This window comes from Neltuma alba, unplaced genomic scaffold (assembly GCF_004799145.2).
Source record: "Neltuma alba isolate B1F8T4 unplaced genomic scaffold, ASM479914v2 tig00005289_pilon, whole genome shotgun sequence".
In the NCBI taxonomy this organism is placed as follows: Eukaryota; Viridiplantae; Streptophyta; class Magnoliopsida; order Fabales; family Fabaceae; genus Neltuma; species Neltuma alba.
Genome location: NW_021634051.1, coordinates 19,626 through 42,611, shown reverse-complemented (window position 1 = coordinate 42,611; position 22,986 = coordinate 19,626). Strand labels below are relative to the sequence as shown.

General features: G+C 38.0%; 2 protein-coding genes and 1 pseudogene across 4 annotated transcripts; 2 read left to right on the top strand and 1 right to left on the bottom strand.

Annotated features, from left to right (window-relative positions):
- Window positions 1–309: 309 nt before the first annotated feature.
- LOC114747385 (probable serine/threonine-protein kinase PBL7) lies at window positions 310–2,555 on the top strand (annotated as a pseudogene).
- A 4,353-nt stretch (window positions 2,556–6,908) lies between these two features.
- On the top strand, window positions 6,909–17,408 carry LOC114747380 (shaggy-related protein kinase zeta). 3 transcript variants are annotated; one of them, XM_028935702.1, is made up of 12 exons: window positions 6,909–7,132; window positions 8,614–8,706; window positions 9,130–9,189; window positions 9,284–9,556; window positions 9,645–9,719; window positions 9,804–9,860; window positions 10,198–10,338; window positions 10,432–10,482; window positions 10,566–10,661; window positions 16,089–16,172; window positions 16,464–16,565; window positions 16,894–17,408. In XM_028935702.1, the coding sequence occupies exons 1-12, from the start codon at window positions 7,118–7,120 to the stop codon at window positions 16,987–16,989; spliced, it is 1,143 nt and encodes a 380-aa protein (XP_028791535.1). In that variant the 5' UTR covers window positions 6,909–7,117; the 3' UTR covers window positions 16,990–17,408. The 3 variants fall into 3 exon arrangements, with proteins under 3 accessions (XP_028791535.1, XP_028791534.1, XP_028791533.1); XM_028935701.1 differs by having other exon boundaries at window positions 10,198–10,482; XM_028935700.1 differs by lacking the exon at window positions 6,909–7,132 and adding an exon at window positions 7,165–7,255 and having other exon boundaries at window positions 10,198–10,482.
- Window positions 17,409–18,133: 725 nt separating this feature from the next.
- On the bottom strand, window positions 18,134–22,986 carry LOC114747379 (aspartate aminotransferase, mitochondrial). Its single transcript, XM_028935699.1, has 10 exons — window positions 22,656–22,986; window positions 21,776–21,861; window positions 20,686–20,892; window positions 20,425–20,530; window positions 20,196–20,300; window positions 19,925–20,097; window positions 19,684–19,843; window positions 18,864–18,959; window positions 18,672–18,766; window positions 18,134–18,589 (listed from the first exon to the last, which is right to left on the bottom strand). Exons 1-10 carry the CDS (start codon window positions 22,827–22,829, stop codon window positions 18,517–18,519), a joined length of 1,275 nt encoding a protein of 424 aa, XP_028791532.1. The 5' UTR covers window positions 22,830–22,986; the 3' UTR covers window positions 18,134–18,516.

The following is a 22,986-nucleotide window of genomic DNA, read 5'->3' as shown; positions in this document are numbered from 1 at the left end:
TTTTTATCTGGGTCGAGTCTGTTGTTTGTAGAAATTCTAAACGTGTTTCCTGTTTCAATCTTGTTCTACACTAAGCCTACATGCTTAACTATTTCAATTTGGTGAATTCTGTAAATGGTTTAACAGAAATTCAATGAACTAGTGGAAGAAACACAGTTAATGTTAGAGCAAATTCTGCTGCACTGTCTTCTCCCATTCTTTGTAGCTTCTTCACTTTCACATTCACGTTGTTTAATCATCTTGGGCTTTGGCTATAGTTTCTCACTTTTTCACCGTTCCTTCTAATTTTTTCCTGTTGAAACTTGACAAATGGAGACGCAGTATGGGTATAGAAGGAAGGCGCGGATTGCACTAATCGCCATCACAGTGCTTACTTCTCTGGCTTTGATCGCATTGCTAGTTGCCCTCATTTACTATTGCTACAGAAGGAGCAAGGCTTCCAAGCGCCACGCAAACCAATCATGTGAGCTACACTTGAATTTACCAATTATATTCTTTCTTTGTTATTGAGTCTCCTTGATGGCCAAGAAAAATTCAGAAAAAGATATTGAAGGTTTAAGCTCTCCTCTTTCTCAAAAAGAATGAAGGACTCTATATATATATATATATATATATATATAGGAATTAGGAGCTATGTAACTAAAAGTGCCAAGTTCCACTTTTTCCTCTTGCCCTGTATTTCCTTAATATCAAATCTGGACATAATACCTTTTTTTTTCAGTTACCGACATATTATGCTTGCTTTTATATATTAGATGCCGGTCATAATCTGAAAAGTGACCTTGCAAATCTGCAAGTTGTTGCTGATAATGGGCTTCAAGTGTTCACTTGCAAACAGTTGCATTCTGCAACAAAGGTTTTAGCAAATCAAATGTAATTGGCCGCGGCACATTCGGACTTGTCTACCGGGAGTGCTCAACAATGGCAGGAATGTCGCAATTAAATTCATGGATGAGGAACGAAAGCAAGGAGAAGAAGAATTTAAAATAGAGGTTTGATCCTTCTTAGTTTTAGACCTGTTAACTTTTCATGGACTGGACTGGGGGAAAATGGATGCATTGTTGTTTCATATGTAGTTAATCCATTTTACATGTCACTAAAACAATAAAATTGACCTCCAAAAGAAATCAGAACAATGAAAATTTTGGATTTTGATTATAGTAAATGGTCTTGCCATGAATTTCATCGGATCAATGGCCTATATTAGCAAAGTGTACTAAGAATTGGTTGGCTATACCTCGTTGTAGGTGGAATTGCTTGGTCGGCTGCGCTGTCCATATTTGGTGAAACTGCTTGGGTATTGCTCTGATAGAAATCATAAATTGCTGGTTTATGAGTTCGTGGCAAATGGGAGCCTGCAAGATCATCTTTATCCAGTCAAAAGTAAGTGGTCATTCATTGAAAATAATCCCAATGTATGAAAGATATGTGAAATGTCGATGCAGGAGAAATGTTTGAGGTTGTTCTGTTTTTGCTTTACCTTTTCCTTTTTTTTTCTGTATCGAATTTGAGTTTGAACTTGGATTTTTGTTGAGATTTACTTTTCATCCACCTTGTAGATTCTTACGTCACACCCATGAAATTGGACTGGAACACCCGGTTAAGAATAGCGCTGGAGGCTGCTAAGGGTTTGGAATATCTACATGAACATGTGAGTCCCCCAGTTATCCACAGAGATTTTAAGAGCAAGTAACATCCTCTTAGACAAACAATTCAATTCAAAGGTTTCTGACTTTGGGCTGGCCAAGATTGGATCCGATAAAGCTGGCGGACATGTTTCCACTCGAGTTTTGGGCACACACGGATATGTTGCCCCTGAGTATGTACCATAGTTCAACTTTCCCACGTAGAATTTCTGCTTATATTGTTAGTTTATCTTGAACTCAATCATATTAGATGTATTATTCAAGTATTGAAAGCAATCATGACAAGAAAAACTGAATTCATCCCTATGCAGATATGCATTAACTGGACACTTAACAATCAAATCAGACGTATACAGTTTGGAGTTGTACTTCTCGAGCTGTTAACCGGTCGAGTACCGGTTGATATGGAGAGACCTTCGGGGGAAGGTGTTCTTGTTTCTTGGGTGAGTTTGATAGTTTTCTTTACATCTGTGAAGTTTCTTGATCGCCAAAAGTACTGAGTAAAAGTTCTATAACTATTAAGCTGTAACACTTGGCATTATTGCTGATAGCGTTTACTCAAAAGTCACAAAATTTCCTTCACTCGTTGCATTTTAGGCCATGCCCCTATTGAATGATAGAAGAAATGTTACAAAGATTGTGGATCCCACACTGGAAGGTCAGTACTCAATGAAGGAAGTTATCCAGGTAGCCGCCATTGCTGCACTGTGTGTGCAACCCGAGGTAGATTATAGGCCTCTAATGGCAGACGTTGTGCAGTCATTGGCTCCATTGGTGAAGGCCCGGGGGGAGACAACCTCAAAGCTTGGTAACTACCCAAGTTTCCATGTCCATGAGTTATCCCCACCTCAGGATTCAGTCAAAGCAACTATGGGTGTGTTGGATTTAGTGATGAGAAGAGAAGAGTAACTTTTTTTCAATCTGACTTTTGCAGAAGTCAGATTGAGTAAAAGTCAGATAGGGTGATGTGATTTATGTTTGGGTTGGGTTTTCAAAAAAGTCAGTTTGAGAGGTTAAAACTTGTTTGGATGATAAAAGTAAAAGTAAGTTTGCATGTAAAATGACTTAAAAGGACATGAATTTTATTAAATAATATATATCTCATATTAATTTGACTATTTTTTAAGAATTAAGGAAGAAAAAATTATTAAAAATAAAGAAATTTAATTTATTATTAGAAAGAAATTATATATATAATGTGACCATTTTAAATGAAGTATTAAAATTAAATAATTTAAAAAAATTTAAGTTATATTAGAAAGAAATTGAAAAATAATAAAATACTTAATTAAATATATGTAATGGACAAATATATAAATTAGAAATCATACAAACATAGTATTTTTACACACGATACATCAAATAATTAATTAGATGCCATACATCAAATAACTAAAAAGCAACACGGACTTGCAGTCGTGAGCGAGGCTTCAGATCGTGTGTTGTGTGTTGTGTAAGCCGAACTCTCTTTAATATTGAGCTGAGAGAAAATAAACATGCAGCAGGTTGGTAATAAAATTTAAGGTTGGTAATAAATATGTAACCGTTTTTTTCTTCAACGCCATCGTGCTCCAGAAAAAAGCCCTTGCATTGAGCTTTTGCCAGAAGTCCATCAGAGTTTAAGAAGTCAAATTGTGTAGATGTGGATCCAAACAAACCCATGTGGAGAAGCTCAGTGGAGAAGCTTGTTTGGCCATGTTTGGAAGCCCAAACGTGATGCCAAACGAGCCCTATATAACGCTTTGAATGAAATCTAAAGTAAAGGTTCATAGATAATGAAGCTAAGTTAATCATTTTTTTTTTTTTTGTGATTGAAGACTTCAAATTGATGAAGGGACTAGATCGGTATATTTTGATTTGTTCTGAAAAGACCTGCTCAACGTCCATGTCTTTAAGGTTTGAGGGTGATGAATGCTTCAAAGGAATCCTTCCTTAGTTCCTAGAAGGTGACTCTTTGTTGCGTTTTAGTCAATCTAACGTTTTACTGTACATGGGTTTTTTTTTTTGGAAGGCTTGAAATATATGATTACATTTTACCAAAAACATTAATGCATCTTTGACGTACGAGAATAAAAGATGGAATTAAAAAGTGGAGTCCAGTGGTAAAGAACCCTTCCATGATAATTAGTTCGTTGCCCTACAATATGAACTGTGATGGTTCACCGAACCACTTGGCATTATAAATTGCGGCCGACTGAGAAGTAAAATCAGGTTGAATGTACGAGATATTACAATGCCTCAAGGATTATAGGTGTAATTATATGCTACTCCCATTACACTCCTCCACTCTTTAAAATTAATACCTATTTAACTGATTTGATTAAATTAAAAAAGTTAGGTAAATTAGTTAATTATAAGAAATATGACATGTTTTTCTTAAAACACCATAATAATCTTCTTTAATATCTTCTATTTCTTTTTTACTTGATTGTGATGGAGGGAGATTCATAGGGATAATTTAGAAAAAATTGATAAATATGATAAATAAGTCTTATATTTAAAACCAAAATTAATCTAATAATTAGGTTCTATATTAAGAACTGAAAAGTAAGATATATTTAGAATTAAAAAGGTATTAAAATTCAATTAATTCGTTGATGCTGAATCCATCTATTTATTTTATTTATAATTCAACTTAGTGGGTAACATAGCGTGCCAGGTGTAATAAAGAAAAAAAGGGTACTTGGTGCTTTATCTGCCCATCAGAATCGGCTAATAGATATGACTTCATTTCCATCAACCACAGATTAATGATGTCAAAAAGTGAAGTAAACCAGCTGTTTGAGACTAAGATGAACTTGATCACTAACCCAATTAGTTGGATCCAGAGGCCACATATTCTTTCCTTCTTTTAAACTTTTAAAAACTGAAAACTGGTCAAATTGATCTTCCCTTGGGTTCTCTTAAAAAGGGCCGTGGTTATGATTAACAGCGCTTTACTCTCTCTCTCTCTCTATATATATATATATCTGTGTGTGTAGATATAGATATATTATATGAAGGATCTTGACGTGTAAAGTGACAGCAATCATCTCCTCTTCTTAGATTTTCATTTTAAAAATCAGAGTCAGAGATAATAATATTTTCTTACTACCCCTTTTTTGTTGTTTTAGTTTAACGCGAAAAATTATCAGATAGAAAGGTATAAAAAAATCAAATAAAAAATAACTAGATAAAAAATAATGTTTATTTCTTTCATGAGAATTAAACATAAAATTTGAAACACACGTAATGATAACAAATATATCTTTATAAAAAATAATGATACTAAATATATAGTAAATATTACCAAAAAATAAATCCTGTGCTCTTTTTCTATTGTACAATCAAACATATGCTCACTTCCTGTACTCAGGTGAAGTCTTCCTAATTAAGGCACTTTTACAAGACTCATCCAGTTCTTACGTACACTGCAGTGAAAGCACGCTAGCTTCAAACAGAGAGGTCTGTCTCGGAGATGATTGATGTAAAAAGATATATTTCTTAATATAAAACTAATTTATAATTCAAATCCGACTATATAATATATCAGTCGTGAGGTAATGAATATATTGAAGGGGAAAGGAAAGAAAAAGATGTAGATACTTATATAGGTTATTGTTAAATATGTGTGAGAGCGATTTTTGGTGTGATATGGTGTGGAGAATGCATTGAATGGAGATATTATGAGAATGAGATTCCAACTTCTCTAGTCACTTCCAGGACAAGTAGCTAACTTAGATGTTTGTTCTTTTCCTTACATTTTTCTTCAGCAGGCTCTCGTTTTCAAACCATGTTCCCCACTTTCGGCTTTCACCTTTCTCTTCTTCACTCATCATGTCACCCTCTTCTCTTCTTATTGCGGGCCCTCGCCTGTATTTCCATCTTTCTACATGTCTTCATATATATATTTGCCCTCTAAATTAATCGTAACAACAAATTGTGGTTCATGTCTTCTGTGACTTTCTACCTTGTGTCCCTTTCTTCATCAAATTACATTTTACTAGAAAAATACACATACACGTACTTTGAGATCTTCTTTAATTTCCGCTCAGTTTTAATATTGCTACTGCGGCAGCCACCGTATTTAGATCCCATTTTTTACGACGGCGCACGTGACCTGACGGTCCTCTCACGTGCACGGAAATCCCAGAGACCTCGCTAGGCCTTGCCGTAATCGGGTATGCCTTAGGACTAGGAAATGAACGAATCGAAAGATCCTGTTTTAGCATCACTTGTTTAGTTCTTTGGTTAAAAATAATAAACGTGTTTTTTTTTTGTTTTCATACGCTTAAATGGTAAATCATATTCTTCATAATTTATAGATATGTAACATGCTATAAAATTTATATTAACATTAGACAGCAACGATCCTTGTGTTGTTCAGAAATTTATGTGAGTTTTTGTTTATTAGTCATGAATTGAATCAAGATATTAATTTATTGATGTTGATAGATGATTGCATACATTAATAAAAACAAGTTGATGATTGAATATTATGAAATAAATTATATAATAATCAAACAAAAGCACAAAAGTAGACGACCATTTCATTTGTTGCTCGGCTCAGGTAGTTATTTTTATTCAAGCAGGTTTGAATAAATTATTACCTTCCTTTTAAATCGAGATATTTTAATTAGTTTATTGTGTGGTCAAACTTAAATTAATCAAAGCCCCGATTATTCACAAATCACAGTTACGCCGAAGACTTACTTTCATTTTCATTTTATATGATGATATGAGCAACACTTTTTTTTTTTAAATGTTAAAACAATTTTGAGTTTTGACTGTGTTCTTTTAATTTAAGTATGTGCTTTAAACTTAAGAATAGAATTCTTATATATTCATTATCATCCTAAATATATAATAAACACTTTTTGGATCAGGATAATGAACAAAAAGTTTAATGATTTAATAATATAAAATAGAGCCAATAATAAACACTTCAAGAACTTTGCTTAGAAGTTTTAAGTGAATGTCAGGGATGTATCTACGTATTTGTATGTTTCACTGGGGTTTTCATGTGATCCTCGTCTCTCTCTAGATTTTCCATGCAGGGTTACGGAATATCTTACCCTGTACTTAACCACACCGAATCACTCACTAATCAATGCCATCGGTACATATAAAGTGACCACTGGACGGTTTAGATTGCGACGTGTTTTCACTCTCCTAAAGTTCCCGTGATTGTGCTTTCCTTCTATCCCCTCGATCTAATTCTAAAGACTGGCCCCAACACTCTTCGCTCGAGGAAGACTCAGAGAGAGAGAAAATAGACTCAGCAAGAGAGAGACGCGAAGAGGAGAGAGAGGGAGACACTAGAGGGGGAGAGGGAGAGGGAGAGGGAGAGGGGAGTTTGTGTGACTGACATTGCCTCCATCCCCTTTGGGCCGCACCACCATCAACCACCGCTAGCGACAATTCCACAACCACCACCGCAGGCACAAGCTGGAAATGAACCACTGAAGGTGGCTGCTCGCCGTGGCTCCGATATGGAGACCGATAAGGTACCTACGCCCAAATAGTCTCTCATTGTACGGACACACCGTTGGCTTCCTTTGTTTTTGTGCCTTACTGTGCCTCGGTGGTTGTTGGTCCTTGGATCGGCTTGATCCCGCTAACAAGCTTTGGTATGAACGGAATTTTGACCGATCTACCATTTTTCATGATTTTGTGCTCGTCTTCAGGCCGGGGCCGGGGGCGAGGTCCCCGATCGTAGTGATTGTATGGTTATCTTGAAAAGATGATTATAGTTCTGCTTGATGAATTGTAAGAAGAGACGTTTTGGTTAGCATTTCTTGTGATGATCTTAATCATATTGACATTTTGGTTAGCATTTCTTGTGATGATCTTAATCTTAAAATATGAAGTGGGCGGAAAAGAAGGGAATAAAAAAAAAAGTGGAAATGTGGAGTCCAGTGTATATGTTTATGCTCTATTTTATTTAACAAGAGAGGTAGAGAGGATCTGACTTCGTAATTATAATTTAGACCATACTGAGCTGAGCCGGTGGTTAGCCCAGCCTCAGGGAGCCATATACCTGAGTTTGCAATCGCCAATTTCTCTTTCAGAAAAGTTCTAACTGCCTGTGTGGATTGTTTATTTTTTCCAGATCATTTTTAGTCAGTTTTCAATTAATTTATGCCTTTTCCATTGTAAAACTTTTTGTCAATGCAGACTCTGTTTGAGTTCGTTCTGTTTGGTCTGTTTCGTGGTATATTTTTAGCTAGATCTTTTGTTTTCCTAGTAAAATCTTTCGATCTTGTGCTTTTTCTGCTCTTCTCTCTCTGTTGAAGTTTCTGGCTGATTTTCCATATTTTCATGTTCTAGCGTAATTTTCTTAGAACCGTTTTAGTTTGCTTCTGGGAGCAATGTCCTTAGGTTTTCTCTCTAGGGTCTCTGAATTGACATTAAAGCTTTCGTTAGGCATGTGATGCGTTCCTGGGAACTGAGGTCACCTCACTGAACATAATCCCTGTATGGAGCTAGTGAGTTCTTCGCTGTTTGTACCTTCTTCAAATTGGCCTTCTGATTAGTGTCTAAATTCATATAAAACCTTCCACCTCTTGTAGCTATATCAAATTTATTTGATCAATTTTATTTTTCCAAATCTAAATTGCATTGCTGCTTCTCGTGATTGCATCATGATTCCAAACTTTAACAGCTAATTTGTCTGTGTACATGAGTGTCTATTAATGACTTTGCTACGTTGAATGTAGGACATGTAATCTGCAGCCACTGGTGTAATGTAGGACATGTTCCTAACATAAGACACATAATCAGTAGAATATATGTTGTCAACCTGTCATATTAAGTTGATGTGTTCAAACAAAATAGTTAACCAAGAGTATGTGAAAATTTGATGACTAGATAACTTAAACATGTAATATTTGATATTTTATCAAGTAGAGTGTCGGACGACTATTCAGTTTTTTATTAGGAGGTTTTCTTTGATACATCAATAGCTATTTCTTACTGTAAATTGCAGGAAATGTCAGCTACTGTTGTTGAGGGGAATGATGCAGTCACTGGCCACATAATATCCACCACCATTGGAGGCAAAAATGGGGAACCTAAACAGGTTGGATGTTCTATAACCCTCTTCGTTCTCTCTTTTTATTTTTATTGTAAAATAGATCTTGAGATGTTCATATGAAAATCTAGATGCGTGATGGTCCTTGTTTTACATTGTGATAAAATAAAACTACTCATTGGGGTTGGTGATCTTAACTTAGCGGACTGCCCTTAATATTTAATGTCCTTAGTACAAATATTACAGAGTTTGTCACCTATAAATGTCATTTTTCTCCAGATCATTCAAAATATTAATAGCATTTTGGGTTCTGAAAGCTGTAGGTCTGTTAAATGGTGATTGTGCTGCAATAATTACTAATTCACCTTTTGATTACTCAAATTTGATGATATTATTGTTGTTGTTCTTCCTCTTAAGTCTTGCATCAGTTACATAACTGAGTTGAGATGCCTTTCTTGATTCCGCTTGCAGACCATCAGTTACATGGCAGAACGAATTGTTGGAACCGGATCATTTGGAATTGTTTTCCAGGTATGAGCAAATCCACTCTGGGGAAGCATATTTTCCTTGCCATCGCATTTATGCTTGGGTTTATCATATAAGCACCATTTATCCTAAAATACAGGCAAAGTGCTTGGAGACTGGGGAATCAGTGGCTATAAAGAAGGTCTTGCAGGACAGGCGGTACAAGAATCGTGAACTGCAGTTAATGCGATTGATGGATCATCCAAATGTGATTTCTCTTAAGCACTGTTTCTTCTCTACAACTAGCAGAGACGAACTTTTTCTGAACTTGGTTATGGAATATGTACCTGAGACAATGTATCGAGTTCTAAAACACTATAGTAGTATGAACCAGAGGATGCCCCTCATCTATGTGAAACTTTACACATACCAAGTATGAACTCTTTTCTTTAATTGTTCAGCTGGCTATCTTGCTGTTTATTATTTCTTCTCTCCAAAGCTTATATATCCATGGTTCTCAGATCTTTAGGGGACTGGCATATATCCATACTGTACCGGGAGTTTGCCATAGAGATGTGAAGCCTCAAAATCTTTTGGTAAGTTTTTCTTTTGCTTTTTTTTTTTTTGGGGTATGAGTTGTAATTATTTATCCTTAATTCATGGTATATGCTTCTTTGCAGGTTGATCCTCTCACACACCAAGTGAAGCTTTGTGATTTTGGGAGTGCTAAAGTTTTGGTATGTTGGACTTGAACGCTTAACTGATTTATATGAACTTCTTTATTCATCTCCATATGTCACCGTGGTGTTGATTGAACCAAGATTATACACCATGATAAGGGGTATTGTTTTCTTAAAGGGGTTTGCGAATTCTCTTGAATCAACATCAATAATGTTCTAATGATTGGCCAAGATGAAATTACAAATGCTCTTAAAATGTTTTCTGAAAGGGGGTATAGTAGTCATATGTACACCATGATAACGTGGAAGTATGAGAACAAAAAATAAGCTTTGGCTGATGAATTTTTGTTGCACTATCATGAAACCTGTCAATATACGTTGCTATTTATATCAGGTAAAGGGTGAATCAAACATTTCCTACATATGTTCACGTTACTATCGAGCTCCGGAACTAATATTTGGTGCGACAGAATACACAACTTCAATTGATATCTGGTCAGCTGGTTGCGTCCTTGCCGAACTTCTTCTAGGCCAGGTTCGTATCATTACTCATGCTGAAGAAGCGCCCCTCCTAATCCCTTTTCAGTTAGTCATTTGTAGTTGCTTATGGTTTCGAATGTTTCTTCAGCCATTGTTTCCAGGAGACAATCAGGTGGACCAACTTGTGGAAATCATCAAGGTGCCTGACACTTGTCTAGTTGGTGTTAATGAGGGTTTAGTGAATTTAGTTGCAGAGAGGTACTTATTTTGTTGTTTTTGTAGGTTCTTGGTAGCCCAACTCGAGAAGAAATTCGTTGCATGAACCCAAATTATACAGATTTTAGATTTCCACAAATTAAAGCTCACCCTTGGCACAAGGTAAAGGAGAATATTCCCCCGTACATTATCAGCTTGATTTGCTATGCTGGCTAATGGCATATAAATAGTGAATCAGTAGATAATAAACATCATCAAACTAAATGTGAAATGAATTCATGAAATAGATGTTACAAGGTGATACAGATTGTCAATAATTGTTTATTTTGCTGAATATTTCATGCTCATATATTATTCCATATGATTGGGTTACAATATATAGAGTCCGGATGAGAAAAAATATCCCTCCAGAATCAATCAGTCATAAATTACATATATTGCAATATCACACTAAATCAGGAAATATATATTCTAGCTAATATCATGGGCAATTAATAGAGAGAATCAAGGGAGATAATCAGGGGCTTTCTAACACTCCCCCTCAAGCTGGAGAGTAGATGTCAACCATTCCCAGCTTGCTTCGAAGCCCTTCAAACTTGACTCTGGCTAAAGGTTTGGTCATGACGTCAGCAATCTGATCAGTTGAGCGCACATAGCTCAGGTTAATTGTGCCATCTTCAACCTTTTCTTTGATGAAGTGCCGATCAATGTCAACATGCTTTGTTCGGTCATGATACACAGGATTCTTGGTCATTTCAATGCTGGCTTGGTTGTCACACCAGAGGTTCATAGGTCCTTCATAGGAAATTCTCAATTCCTTCAGAAGTCTGATCACCCACATTCCTTCACATACCCCCAGGGCTACAGCCCTTAGCTCAGCTTCAGCACTACTCCTTGAGACTACAGTCTGTTTCTTGCTTCGCCAAGTGACTAGGTTTCCCCAAACATAAGTGCAGTATCCTGTGACAGATCTTCTGTTATCCACAGCTCTCCCATGATCTGCATCAGTGTAGACCTCTATGTTCCTTGTACTCCCCTTTTTAAAGAATATTCCTCTTCCAGGATTGAGTTTGAGGTAGGTCAGGATTCTGTATACTGCTTCCATATGTTCTTCCTGGGGTTGATGCATAAATTGGCTTACTACTCCAACTGCATAGCTAATGTCAGGCCTTGTATGAGTCAAGTAGATCAGTTTACCTACAAGTCTTCTGTACCTTTCTGAGTTGACTGGTACCCCGTCTGGTTTCACTTCCAGATTACATGATTCTTCCATAGGCGTCTCACTAGGTTTAGCCCCAAGTATTCCTGTTTCGTGGAGCAAATCAAGTGTGTACTTTCGTTGAGACACACTTATACCCTTTTTGGATCTAGCAACCTCCATTCCAAGAAAGTACTTCATTTGTCCTAGGTCCTTCACTTGGAATTCCCTAGCTAGAGCTTTCTTGAGTTGGGAGATAGAAACTTCATCACTGCCAGTTATGACTATATCATCCACATACACAATTAGGATCGTTACCTTTCCATTACTGTGTTTGACGAAGAGAGTGTGATCAGCTTGTCCTTGGATGTAGCCAAACCTTTTGATTGCCTTGGCAAACCTGTCGAACCACGCTCGTGGAGACTGTTTCAAGCCATACAGTGATTTCTTCAGTTTGCAAACTGAGTTGGGTGGAGCTATTACTCCATCTGGGATTGCCATGTACACTTCCTCCTCCAAATCTCCATTTAGGAAAGCATTCTTCACATCTAGTTGATGTAGAGACCAATCAAGGTTAGCAGCTAGGGACAGGAGTACCTGGATGGTGTTGAACTTTGCCACAGGAGCAAACGTTTCTTGATAATCAATCCCATAGGTCTGGGTGTACCCTTTAGCAACTAATCTTCCTTTGTACTTATTGATACTTCCATCAGGATTGAATTTAGGGGTGAAGATCCACCTGCAACCCACTGCTTTCTTACCCTTAGGAAGTGTGGTAATATCCCATGTGTTATTTTCCTTTAAGGCTCTCAACTCCTCATATGCGGCACGTTTCCAATTAAGATCTTTCATAGCCTGTTGAAATGTTTCTGGAATCTTCACCTGTGAGCTATTCACCACAAAGGTTTGCATTCTAGCAGATAAATTGCCATAAGAGACAAATTTTTGAATAGGATGCTGAGTACATGATCTTACCCCCTTTCTAAGTGCAATGGGCCATCCTAGCTCTTCAGGATCCAACTCTGGATTGGAATCATGTTGCTGCCTTGGAATGGAAGGAACCCTACTACTACTGTCCTGCTCACCTGATTGAGGACTTGAACACTCTGTCACCCCTGCATCAATTTCAGCATTGGTTTCCATTGGGTGAGGGATATTTGTGGGGTTTTGGTGCTCTAGTGGAGGTGTAGGACTAGGGGTTTTTGGTTCCGGTTCAGGGACAATGATCATAGGTTCAGGTGGTATGGCAGGTTCAAGAGGGGTAAGATGTGTGTTGGGGTTGGTCATAGGTTCAGGTGTAATTAGCCATTCTACTCCATAGTGCTCCCCCTGAATGGGTAATTTGGGATAATAAGCATCATCCTCATAAAAAACTGTGTCTTTGGAGATTATGAGTTTTCTGGTAGTGGGACAATAACACTTATACCCCTTTTTGGTGGAGGAATATCCGAGGAAAATACATTTTTCTGCTCTAGCATCAAGTTTGCCCCCATCATGTTTATGAACAAAGACGACACACCCAAAGACCTTTTGAGGGATGGTATTGATGATAGGTGAGGTGGGGTAGGTCTCGAGGAGTTTTTTATGGGGGTAGTGAAATGGAGAATTTTGGAGGTCATTCGATTGATGAGATAAGCAGCGGTTAGCACAGCATCTCCCCAAAACAAACTTGGAACATTTCTTTCCATCATAATAGCTCGGGTTACTTCTAGAAGATGCCTATTTTTCCGCTCAGCAACTCCATTTTGTTGAGGAGTATAGACACATGAGGTTTGGTGATGGATTCCTTCCTGCTCAAGAAATTCCCTAAAGGCTCCACTCACATACTCTTTGGCATTGTCACTTCTCAGAACTTTGATGGGAGTTTGGAATTGGGTTCTCACAAAAGAGTGAAAGTTTTTGAAATTTGTAAAGCTTCGGATTTCTCTTTCATAAGGTAAACCCATGTGACCCGGGTGTGATCATCGATGAATGTAATAAACCACTTTGTGCCTGTTCGGGTGTTGATTTTGGCTGGTCCCCAAATGTCGGTATGAATCATTGTAAACGGGGCAGTAGGTTTGTAAGTATGTTTGGGATAAGAGGCGCGAGTTTGTTTGGCAATTTGACACGTTTCACATTGGAAAGGAGAATTTTTATTGAATAAAGTTGGAAACACATGCTTCATATAATCAAAACTGGGGTGGCCTAATCTTTGATGCCACAACATTACATTTTTATTCTGAGAATTAGAGCTAACCATAGCCTTCTTTGCTCCTGCAGTCTTCATATTTTTTCCTTCAAAGTAGTAGAGTCCATCCCATTCTTTAGCAGTCAAAATCTTCCTCCCCGAGGTCGAATCCTGAAAAACACACTTAACATCATCAAAGATTACCCGACATACTTGTCCTTTAGTCAATTTGCTCACAGATATAAGGTTGCAGGTAAGAGCAGGAACAAACAAAACATTATGGATTTCCAGATCATCAGATAGGGCCACAATGCCAACACCCTCAACTTTAGTATATAGTCCAGTTGCTACTTTTACCCTAAGGTTCTCATGGCAATATTTGAGGGTTTTGAAGAAGGACTTATTACCAGTCATGTGGTCTGTAGCACCGGAGTCAACAATCCAAGTCTCATCACTAGTTACCATTGCATTAAGGGCTATAATAGAATTACCTGACTGAATCAAGTTCACGTTGGGAACAGATTTTGATTTGTTTTGTTTTTCAAGTATCTTACGAAGCATTTGAAGCTCTTCTCTGGTCAACTGGTCTCCATCATCACCTTTTTCTTCAGAGGAGGTGTGGTGGCTTTTTCTATCTTCCCGTTGTTTCTGCTTCCCTTGGGTTGGTTTCCCATGTAGTTTCCAACATTCGTCTCTGGTGTGGCCTTTCTTGTTACAGTGATTGCACCACTTGGTCCCTTTCTTCTCAGATCCCTCGAATGTTGGGGACCTCCTCGTGACCAATGCTGAGCCATCTACTGGGGTTTGGTTACCCTGAGTGAGGTGTCTCCGGCTTTCTTCAAACTTGACCATACTGAAGACTTCAAATAGGGAGGGAAGCGGTTTTAGACCCATAATTCTGCCTCTTACCTCTTCAAAGACATCATTCAAACCCAATAGGAAGTCATAGGTTCGTCCTTTTTCCACCAGTTGTCTGTAGTAATTAGCATCATCCATGTTCTTCCAAGGATGAACTTCAAAGAGATCCAACTGCTGCCATATCTTTGTTAAAGTGCTGTAATATTGTGTTACAGTTAAGTTTCCTTGCTTCAGATCTTTCAGCTGCCTCCTTAGATCCAATAGGGCTGCAGTGTTGTCTAGTGTGGAGTAAGTCCTCTTAGCAGCGTCCCAGATTTCCTTAGCTGTGCTTGCCAAGAGGTATCCTTCACTGATTTCGAGAGTCATTGAGTTGCACAGCCAAGACATCACCTGATTATTCTCAGCAAACCAGGTGTCAAATTTGGGATCATTATGTGAAGGTTGTTTTGCCTCTCCATTGATATATTTCTCCTTACGCTTCCCACGGAGATACATTAACACACTTTGGGACCATTGGAGATAGTTGCTACCATTAAGTTTGTGAGCCACCACCATAGCTTGATGTTCAGAGGTTAAGGATGGTTCTGGATCAGAGGCTTGAGAGGTGACTACAGGTGAAAAAGGAGTGCTTTGAGTATTTGAAGATGTACCGGACATAAGGGCCATTGGAATATTACGAACAGACCCAAAAAGGGGTGGGAACTCTGATGGGTTCATTTTCTGGATCTCTGGGAGGTACTGTTGCTTTTTCCGGCGGCGGCACGTGGGCTTCACGCGCGGAGCTTGTGACGGCGCGTGTGCTTCACGCGCAGCTCCGTTCGACGTCGCGTTCAAGGGTTGCGCCGATCTGAGGACGCCGGTGAGGACTGGAGGGGCGGTGTCGTCCACGGTCTGCTCCTGGCTTCAGATCTGGGACGTCTCACTCACTCTCTCTCTCTCTCCTCGCGTTCTCTCTCTCTATCTCACGGCAGCAACGCACGAAATTTCCTGGGTTCAGGTGGAACCCTACGCTCTGATACCATGTTTATTTTGCTGAATATTTCATGCTCATATATTATTCCATATGATGGGGTTACAATATATAGAGTCCGGATGAGAAAAAATATCCCTCCAGAATCAATCAGTCATAAATTACATATATTGCAATATCACACTAAATCAGGAAATATATATTCTAGCTAATATCATGGGCAATTAATAGAGAGAATCAAGGGAGATAATTAGGGGCTTTCTAACAATAATAAAATAATGTAATTTTCATAATAAATCAGGCAGCTTTAGAATCATCGAACTCTTTTCTTTTTGGGTCCTTTACTCTGCTTGATGTAGCCAATGCAATGATTCAATTTGATCCATGATTCAGGTTTTTCATAAGCGAATGCCACCTGAAGCGATTGACCTTACTTCAAGGCTTCTCCAATATTCACCTAGTTTTCGATGTACTGCGGTAAGACAACCCCTATGGCCTTTCTCCACTCATCCCCCTAACATGAAAAACAGATATCATTGTACATTCAAGTGGGAGCATATCACATCCATGTTGATTTGAGGGCCCATTTAAAATTATTTTATCTTTTCTTTTTCCATTATGCTTCTATGGGATTAGATCAACGTGGTTTATTCCTTCAATATTTCAGTTAACTTCTCTGCTGTGGATTTCCCCTCATTGAGATTCCATGGTGTATATTGATTCACTATAACTGGCGTAATTCTCACTCGTGGTTCTTAATTATTTTAGCTGCAAGCATGTGCACATCCTTTCTTTGATGAGCTTCGTGAACCTAATGCCAGACTGCCTAATGGCCGCCCGCTGCCCCCGCTTTTCAACTTTAAACAGGAAGTATGTATCAGATTGAGTTCTTCGATTGCATATTATTATATACAAAATGCATCTTCATGAGTGCCATTTCTTCTATGTGTACTATATATATATATATATATATATATATATATATATCACAAGGGAATTCAATAACAATGTTCCATACCTAAACTTATGCTAAATGCAATAATATCCATGCCAATCACACCTGAGCGGAGCTTATAAATTGCTCTCGACTCGTGCGGTTAATCATGGTAGTAGATATAACTTTTCTGTTGACGTATGAAATGTCTCTTATCGCTGAAACAGTAGCAGCCTTGACTGTAACGAAACGCTTTGACTGCAGCTGTCCGGAGCATCACCTGAACTGATCAGCAAGCTCATCCCAGAGCATGTCAGGCGGCAGAGCATTCTGGGCTTCCAGATTCCACCTGGTACATAGATGTAAAGAGAAGAGAAAATGGAGTAAACCAATCTAGTGATCAACAAGAAACAAGAAACAAAGGAGGGCCTATCTTGGGTCATAAGTGGGGGTTCTGGCGCTATTTGCAGTTTTTGTCCCCATGTGAGGATGTATACATGTAGTGGCTCCGTGGCATAGCCTGGAAATTGGTGATTGTCTAATATGTCATTTTAGTTAAAAGGCATACTTATTTACTGCATCTGTACATTGTTTTTGATCAGATCCCAGAAAGCTAGGAGTATAGAATGTTGATCGAATTCGCTTCTGCATAGGTAGTGGCTGCCAGAGCCTGCCAGGAAATCAGGGGGCCTCGGCCGTAAGTTTGTGTTGCTTTTTTTACATGATCATATTCATGGTGTTGTTTCTATTCATGCATGTCAATCTTGGGTTCGAAGCTAGATTTTTCTGTTCATTATTCACTTCACTTGTCCTGTATCCCTCGTGTCTTCCCTTCAGAGAATGGCGAGATTCAAGGCGGAAGATAAAAGCTCTTGATTCAATTGAGGCATGTTAACCATTAGATTGTAATCTAATGGTAAGGTAAAGATTTTTATTTATTTTTTTGGAAAATAAATTTTTGACTCTCTTCTAAACCATTAGATTATAATGGAAACAGATTAATTTAATTAGTGTGGTTATTTGTTAAAAATGTCATTTAATATCATTGTTATTTTTTTTTGAAAATATCATTTTTAATAATCTCTGTTGAAAGTGTTCTTTATAAAAAAAAACCCTTTAATATGTGAAACTATGGATGGTTTTGAAAAAAATTGTTTTTTTTAATTAATTTTGCAACGGACGGAACCCGTTAAAAATGCGAGTTTTCTTTAAACATCATTTTTAATTATTTATGTTGAAAGTGTTGTTGATGAAAATTTTATAACGTGCAATTATGGATGGGGTTTAAAAAAAAATAGTTTGGGATGGATAAGAATTATGCACGTCAGAGTTATCCGAGCGATGTAAGCCATGTTCTAACAAAAGTTCTCCCCTCGCCTAAAATGATCATCTTTCGGATTTTGAATAGGTCGAGGAAGACGGCACTCTGCATCTTAGGCTGGAAAACTATTGATTCCCGAATAAGAAAATGCAAAAACATGAAGCATACAAGACGATAGAACTCTAATGATTAAGAAAGATGACGATATTTTATTCAGCGAAAAACGTAAAAAGTGACTGAAACGAAAGCAATGCTGAACTCTTGGTTCTGAACATAACGAACTTGCATAATGCTACAAATCGAAACCCTCTCCTAAACCTATCTTTCCCACAAAGAACACGGAAGGGGGAAGCAGAGAGGGCTACAAAAGAATGGAGATGTGACACCGTAAAGGCGTTAAAATACGCGAGATACAACCCTAAAGATCTTCACCATCCATGGTTAATTGAGAAATGGTGAATGGGTCAAAACCTTCATAATTTTATTAGGTCTCAATTGGGCAAAACTAACCCTCATGGTTTATATAGCCCCTAGGACAATTTTTATGTAATCCGCAACAGAAAAACCTAGGCAGATTTTGTGACCTCGTGAATAGCGTCAGCCACGTATGCAACGTTGCCCGTATTGAGACCAGCCATACTACAATAATACGTCAAATTAGCAAATTCCGCGCGAAAGTAGAAGAAAAATGGGAATAAAACTGTTTTGTTAGATGTTTTACCTTATGCGACCATTACGAGTCATATAAATATGAAATTCGCTCGTCAAACGGTCAACCTGTTCTGGTGTCAACCCAGTGTAGCAAAACATGCCAATCTGCAGAAATATCATACGACTTGTGAGAAAGCTCAAACAAGACAGAGAAGGAAACGCAGCGAATGAAGCCGTTGTCCGAGCACAGAATAAGATGAACCTGATCGGTTATGTGCCGCCAAGACAAAGGAGAACCCCGTTTTTCTAAGCACTCCTGGAGCGTGGCCCGCATTCCAATTATGCGGTCTGCCATAACCTGACAAGTTATAAAGCTAATAATGGTCAATTGCATTATATTTTCCCAAAATCCGTCCAGGAAAAGATACCAATATACTCTGACTAAGATGCTAGTGATTTACGGTCGCGAGATAGATGCTACATGTTAATTTTAAACCATTTGCACAAAGATGGTTAAAGCTTTACAGTTCTACTGTTGGTGTGTATCAGACTAGCCATTGTTACTGGATAAAAACTAAAGCATTGCAATTGTATGTGTGCGCGTCAGAAGAGAAGATTTTGGACATTGCAAACATATGATGTCAATGGAGGAAAAATTTAAACATAGCAATCGAGTCCTTTTACTTTAAAAAAGAAAAAAGGGAAGCGTATTTCTCCGAATCTTAAGACTTCTGTAAGCTATATAACAATTTCGTGGAAACTCCCGTATTTAACTCATTCTCAATATTCCAGATTCAAATCAACATGGAATCAGTGATTAAATTTCGGGGCAGGAAGTGATAGAATTCCTAACTTCTCAAAATGAAGACAGCTGGTGACCTCTTTCCGCATGTATCAATGGCACCTATTGTGGCATGGTCCAGGGCATCATTGTCACTCTCTCTCTCTCTCTCTCTCTATATATATATATATATCCATTTCTCACTCAAATGCAAACGAACATAGAGCAAGTTGTATTTCCTAGAAAGTTGCTTTCAGTGTGTTTGTGCGTATGTTGTTCTATTGGTGCAGTGGCACTTTACCTTAACTTCTTTGAGCCATAACTGTTTCAACTCTGGATCACCAAGGACGGTTGAAACTATGCGTGCCCCATGAACAGGTGGATTACTATACATTGGTCTGGCAAGCAGCTGCAACTGACTTTTTACAGCCACAGCTTGTTTCTCATCTTCACAAACCAAGCTGTGAAAAACATACAAATATTACATGCCAAAGGGAATGATATCAAGAGATATCACAGTCAGATCGTGAGTAGAAAATTACCTCAGGCATCCTACCCGCTGGCCATACAATCCCATATTCTTGGCGTATGACTGAGCAAGTCCTATTAAATGGCCATCATCAAGAAAAATCTTGATTGCCTTTGCATCTTTCTCTGGATAGCCACTAGCAAAACCTTGATATGCCATGTCAAAGAAGGGGAAATGGCCTTTTAACTGGAGACAAGCATAATGATGAACAACCAACAAAAATGAAACAGAAAAAAGAAATCCCTAATTGCATACAGAAAATAAAAATACCATAAATTATGTACCTTGAACTGGGAAGAGATCTCTCTCCATTGTTCCTCTGAAGGATCTACTCCGGTTGGATTGTGAGCACAAGCATGAAGCAAAAAGAATGAGCCATTTGGAGCACTCTGTGCACAGAATACCAACTTTTAAGAGCCGAGAAGAGTATGATGTACCAGAAAAGCTAACTTATAATATAAAAAAAGGTTGACCTATGCAGAATCAAGTTATAAGTAGTAAGGATGAAATAACCTTTATCTCATCCATCAACGCTGCAAAATCCAAGCCTCTAGTCTCTGGGTGATAGTAACGGAATGTCTTCATAGGCACTCCAGCATCTCTCCAAATGTTATGGTGGCTGTAATATCTCAAAATTAGAAATAGATATCCAGGAAGGGCATGGCGAAACAGATTTTTTTAAGTAAAAGAAACAGCATTTTTTTAACGGAACAACAAAATTTGAAGGGCTACAGGCACACAAAAATTGAAAAATGCGTGCCACAAAATACTCACTTGGACCACGTAGGGATTGGTAAATAGATCTGAGAGTCAGGATGAAAACGCTGTTGAAATGCCGCAAAAAGTCGGCATGCGCCTGTCCCAGACAGAGACTGCACTGCAGCTATTCTTTTATCTTTGATAAACTCAGAGTTCTCTCCATAAGCCAGCTTCAATGATTCTTCCACCATCTTTATGCTCCCACCAATAGGAAGATACTCCCTGGCCAGGGAAGAAGAGAGAAGATCAGGTTAAAAGGACATGTGGAAGTAAACAATGGCATATATTTAATGAGTGTGGATCATCTGCTGTGTAAAAGAGCCATTCTGGGCTTTTCCCAGACGCAACCCCCCTCCAAAAAAAAAATTTGTCCATTTAGTTTCTTACCTTCAGAAATATTTCAAACTGAGACAGTCATAAAAATAAGCCTGACGATTTTATAAGTATTATTTAGAGATAGCAAGATACTAGTAGAGGCAACATTCCAGTCGGTCACTTTTATGCTATTAAATCAACATGATGAAGGTACCATTTTAATAAGGTTTTGCAGTTAATATTATTGAATAAAATTCCAGACACAGTAAATTTTAAAATTTCCCGCCCATTCCACACTTTGCTGTAGCTGACAAGGGAAACAATATATATACTTGTAAGGAAGGCTCATAACAGTGAGTCTAATGTCCATCTTATGTCTCATCAGCCAAGCCAACATGGAATCATCACTTGGAAAAATCTAATCTAAAGAAAGACTGCTGCAGTTTTTCAAAAACATTTACCAAAAAGCAATAGTGCATGATTCTCCAATCTCTACATCATCCCAAAAATGTAAGGGAAGGAACCAGTATCCCCCAGCAAATGGTAAATTTAAAAGAATAAATGCAACCTCACTTTTCTCATCACCAGGAAAAAGAAGTTACAATTTGGCCAATATGCTAACAACTACACTGGCAAATCACGCTCAAGCTTTTTATAAATAGATTTCAATGTACTTGAGAAACTACCTATTCTATGAACCAAACGCTAACTAAAGAATTTAACAGTTTGGAAACATCTTTTTACATGACATATGAACACCAAATATCCAATAATGGAATATTGAGCTCACATGTATTCATTTCCAGCTATCCTGCGCTCAGCTTCTCTGACACAATCAAGAACCACAGGCCTTCCATTGTCATCACGATAGGCACCCTTCATAAATACAAGAAAGCGAAAATATGGATCATAGAACGATCAAATCTATAACACATGTCGCCAAAATCAAGGATACCTATTTATTAAAATGTCAATGTATAAGTAGCTCAATCTCTATTCCAATTCTCAATGTGTCAAAAATGTGAAGATATACTTAGTCCAACTAAACTCTCAGATAAAAAACAACTCCCCTGTCTGTGTTTCCCTTTTCTCACCATGAGCTATATTTCAGAAGTTAAACGATATAAAAAATTCGAAAGAGGAAGGAAAGGCTAAAACGAAGGATGCAGATCGGGTTGACTGTTTTTCATAGTAGTTTCAAAATTTCTCTGTGATTGAATAAAATAGCAATAGTAATATTTTACAAAGAAGATAAGAATATAACAGGAAAAAGAAAACACAACTTTCGTTCCTATGAATCACGAGCGTGAAGCTAATATGTATCGTTTTTGTTTCACCTATTCCATCTTTCTCGATTAAAAATCAAGCTGGTATATATCGTTTTGATTTCAACCACTCCATCCTTCTCATAAAAAATCTCACACATCGATGCAAGGACAGAATTAAATCCACCAAACCGACTGTTGCTACCAAATGCACGGTACAGATCATTAGTTAATTAGTTGACTAAGATTGATATAACAGCTAAGAAAACAAGTCAGGTGATGAAGAGAGTGAAAAAGAAGGATTATAATAATTTTGTCCCGTTGTTCGATAGTTCGCAATATTTATAACAAGATAGGCCAGTAAATCAACCAGCAACGGAAAGAGCAAAACGGCAGAGAACTCACAACTCCAACATTGACTTTGTTTGGACTCTGATCCGCGAGGAAAGCTTCGGTAACTCCGAGAATCGGATCCTTGGGAGCAGGTTCGATGGTTCGCCACCATGAAGACATAAATCTGGCTCCGATCACAGAGCTCCGGGCAAAGATTCGGCTTGAGACGACGCTGTGAATCGGCATGATTCGCTATGTACAGAGCTAGCTGCTAAAGAAACAGGCGTCGGAGACTTCGAGGAGACTAAGATGGAACAGAAGAGAAAAACAAGTGGCGAAGTGAAGATACAGCTAAGCCGGGAAGAAGCAAATCGGGATCGGTTTTCTGCGCCAAGCAGCCTCG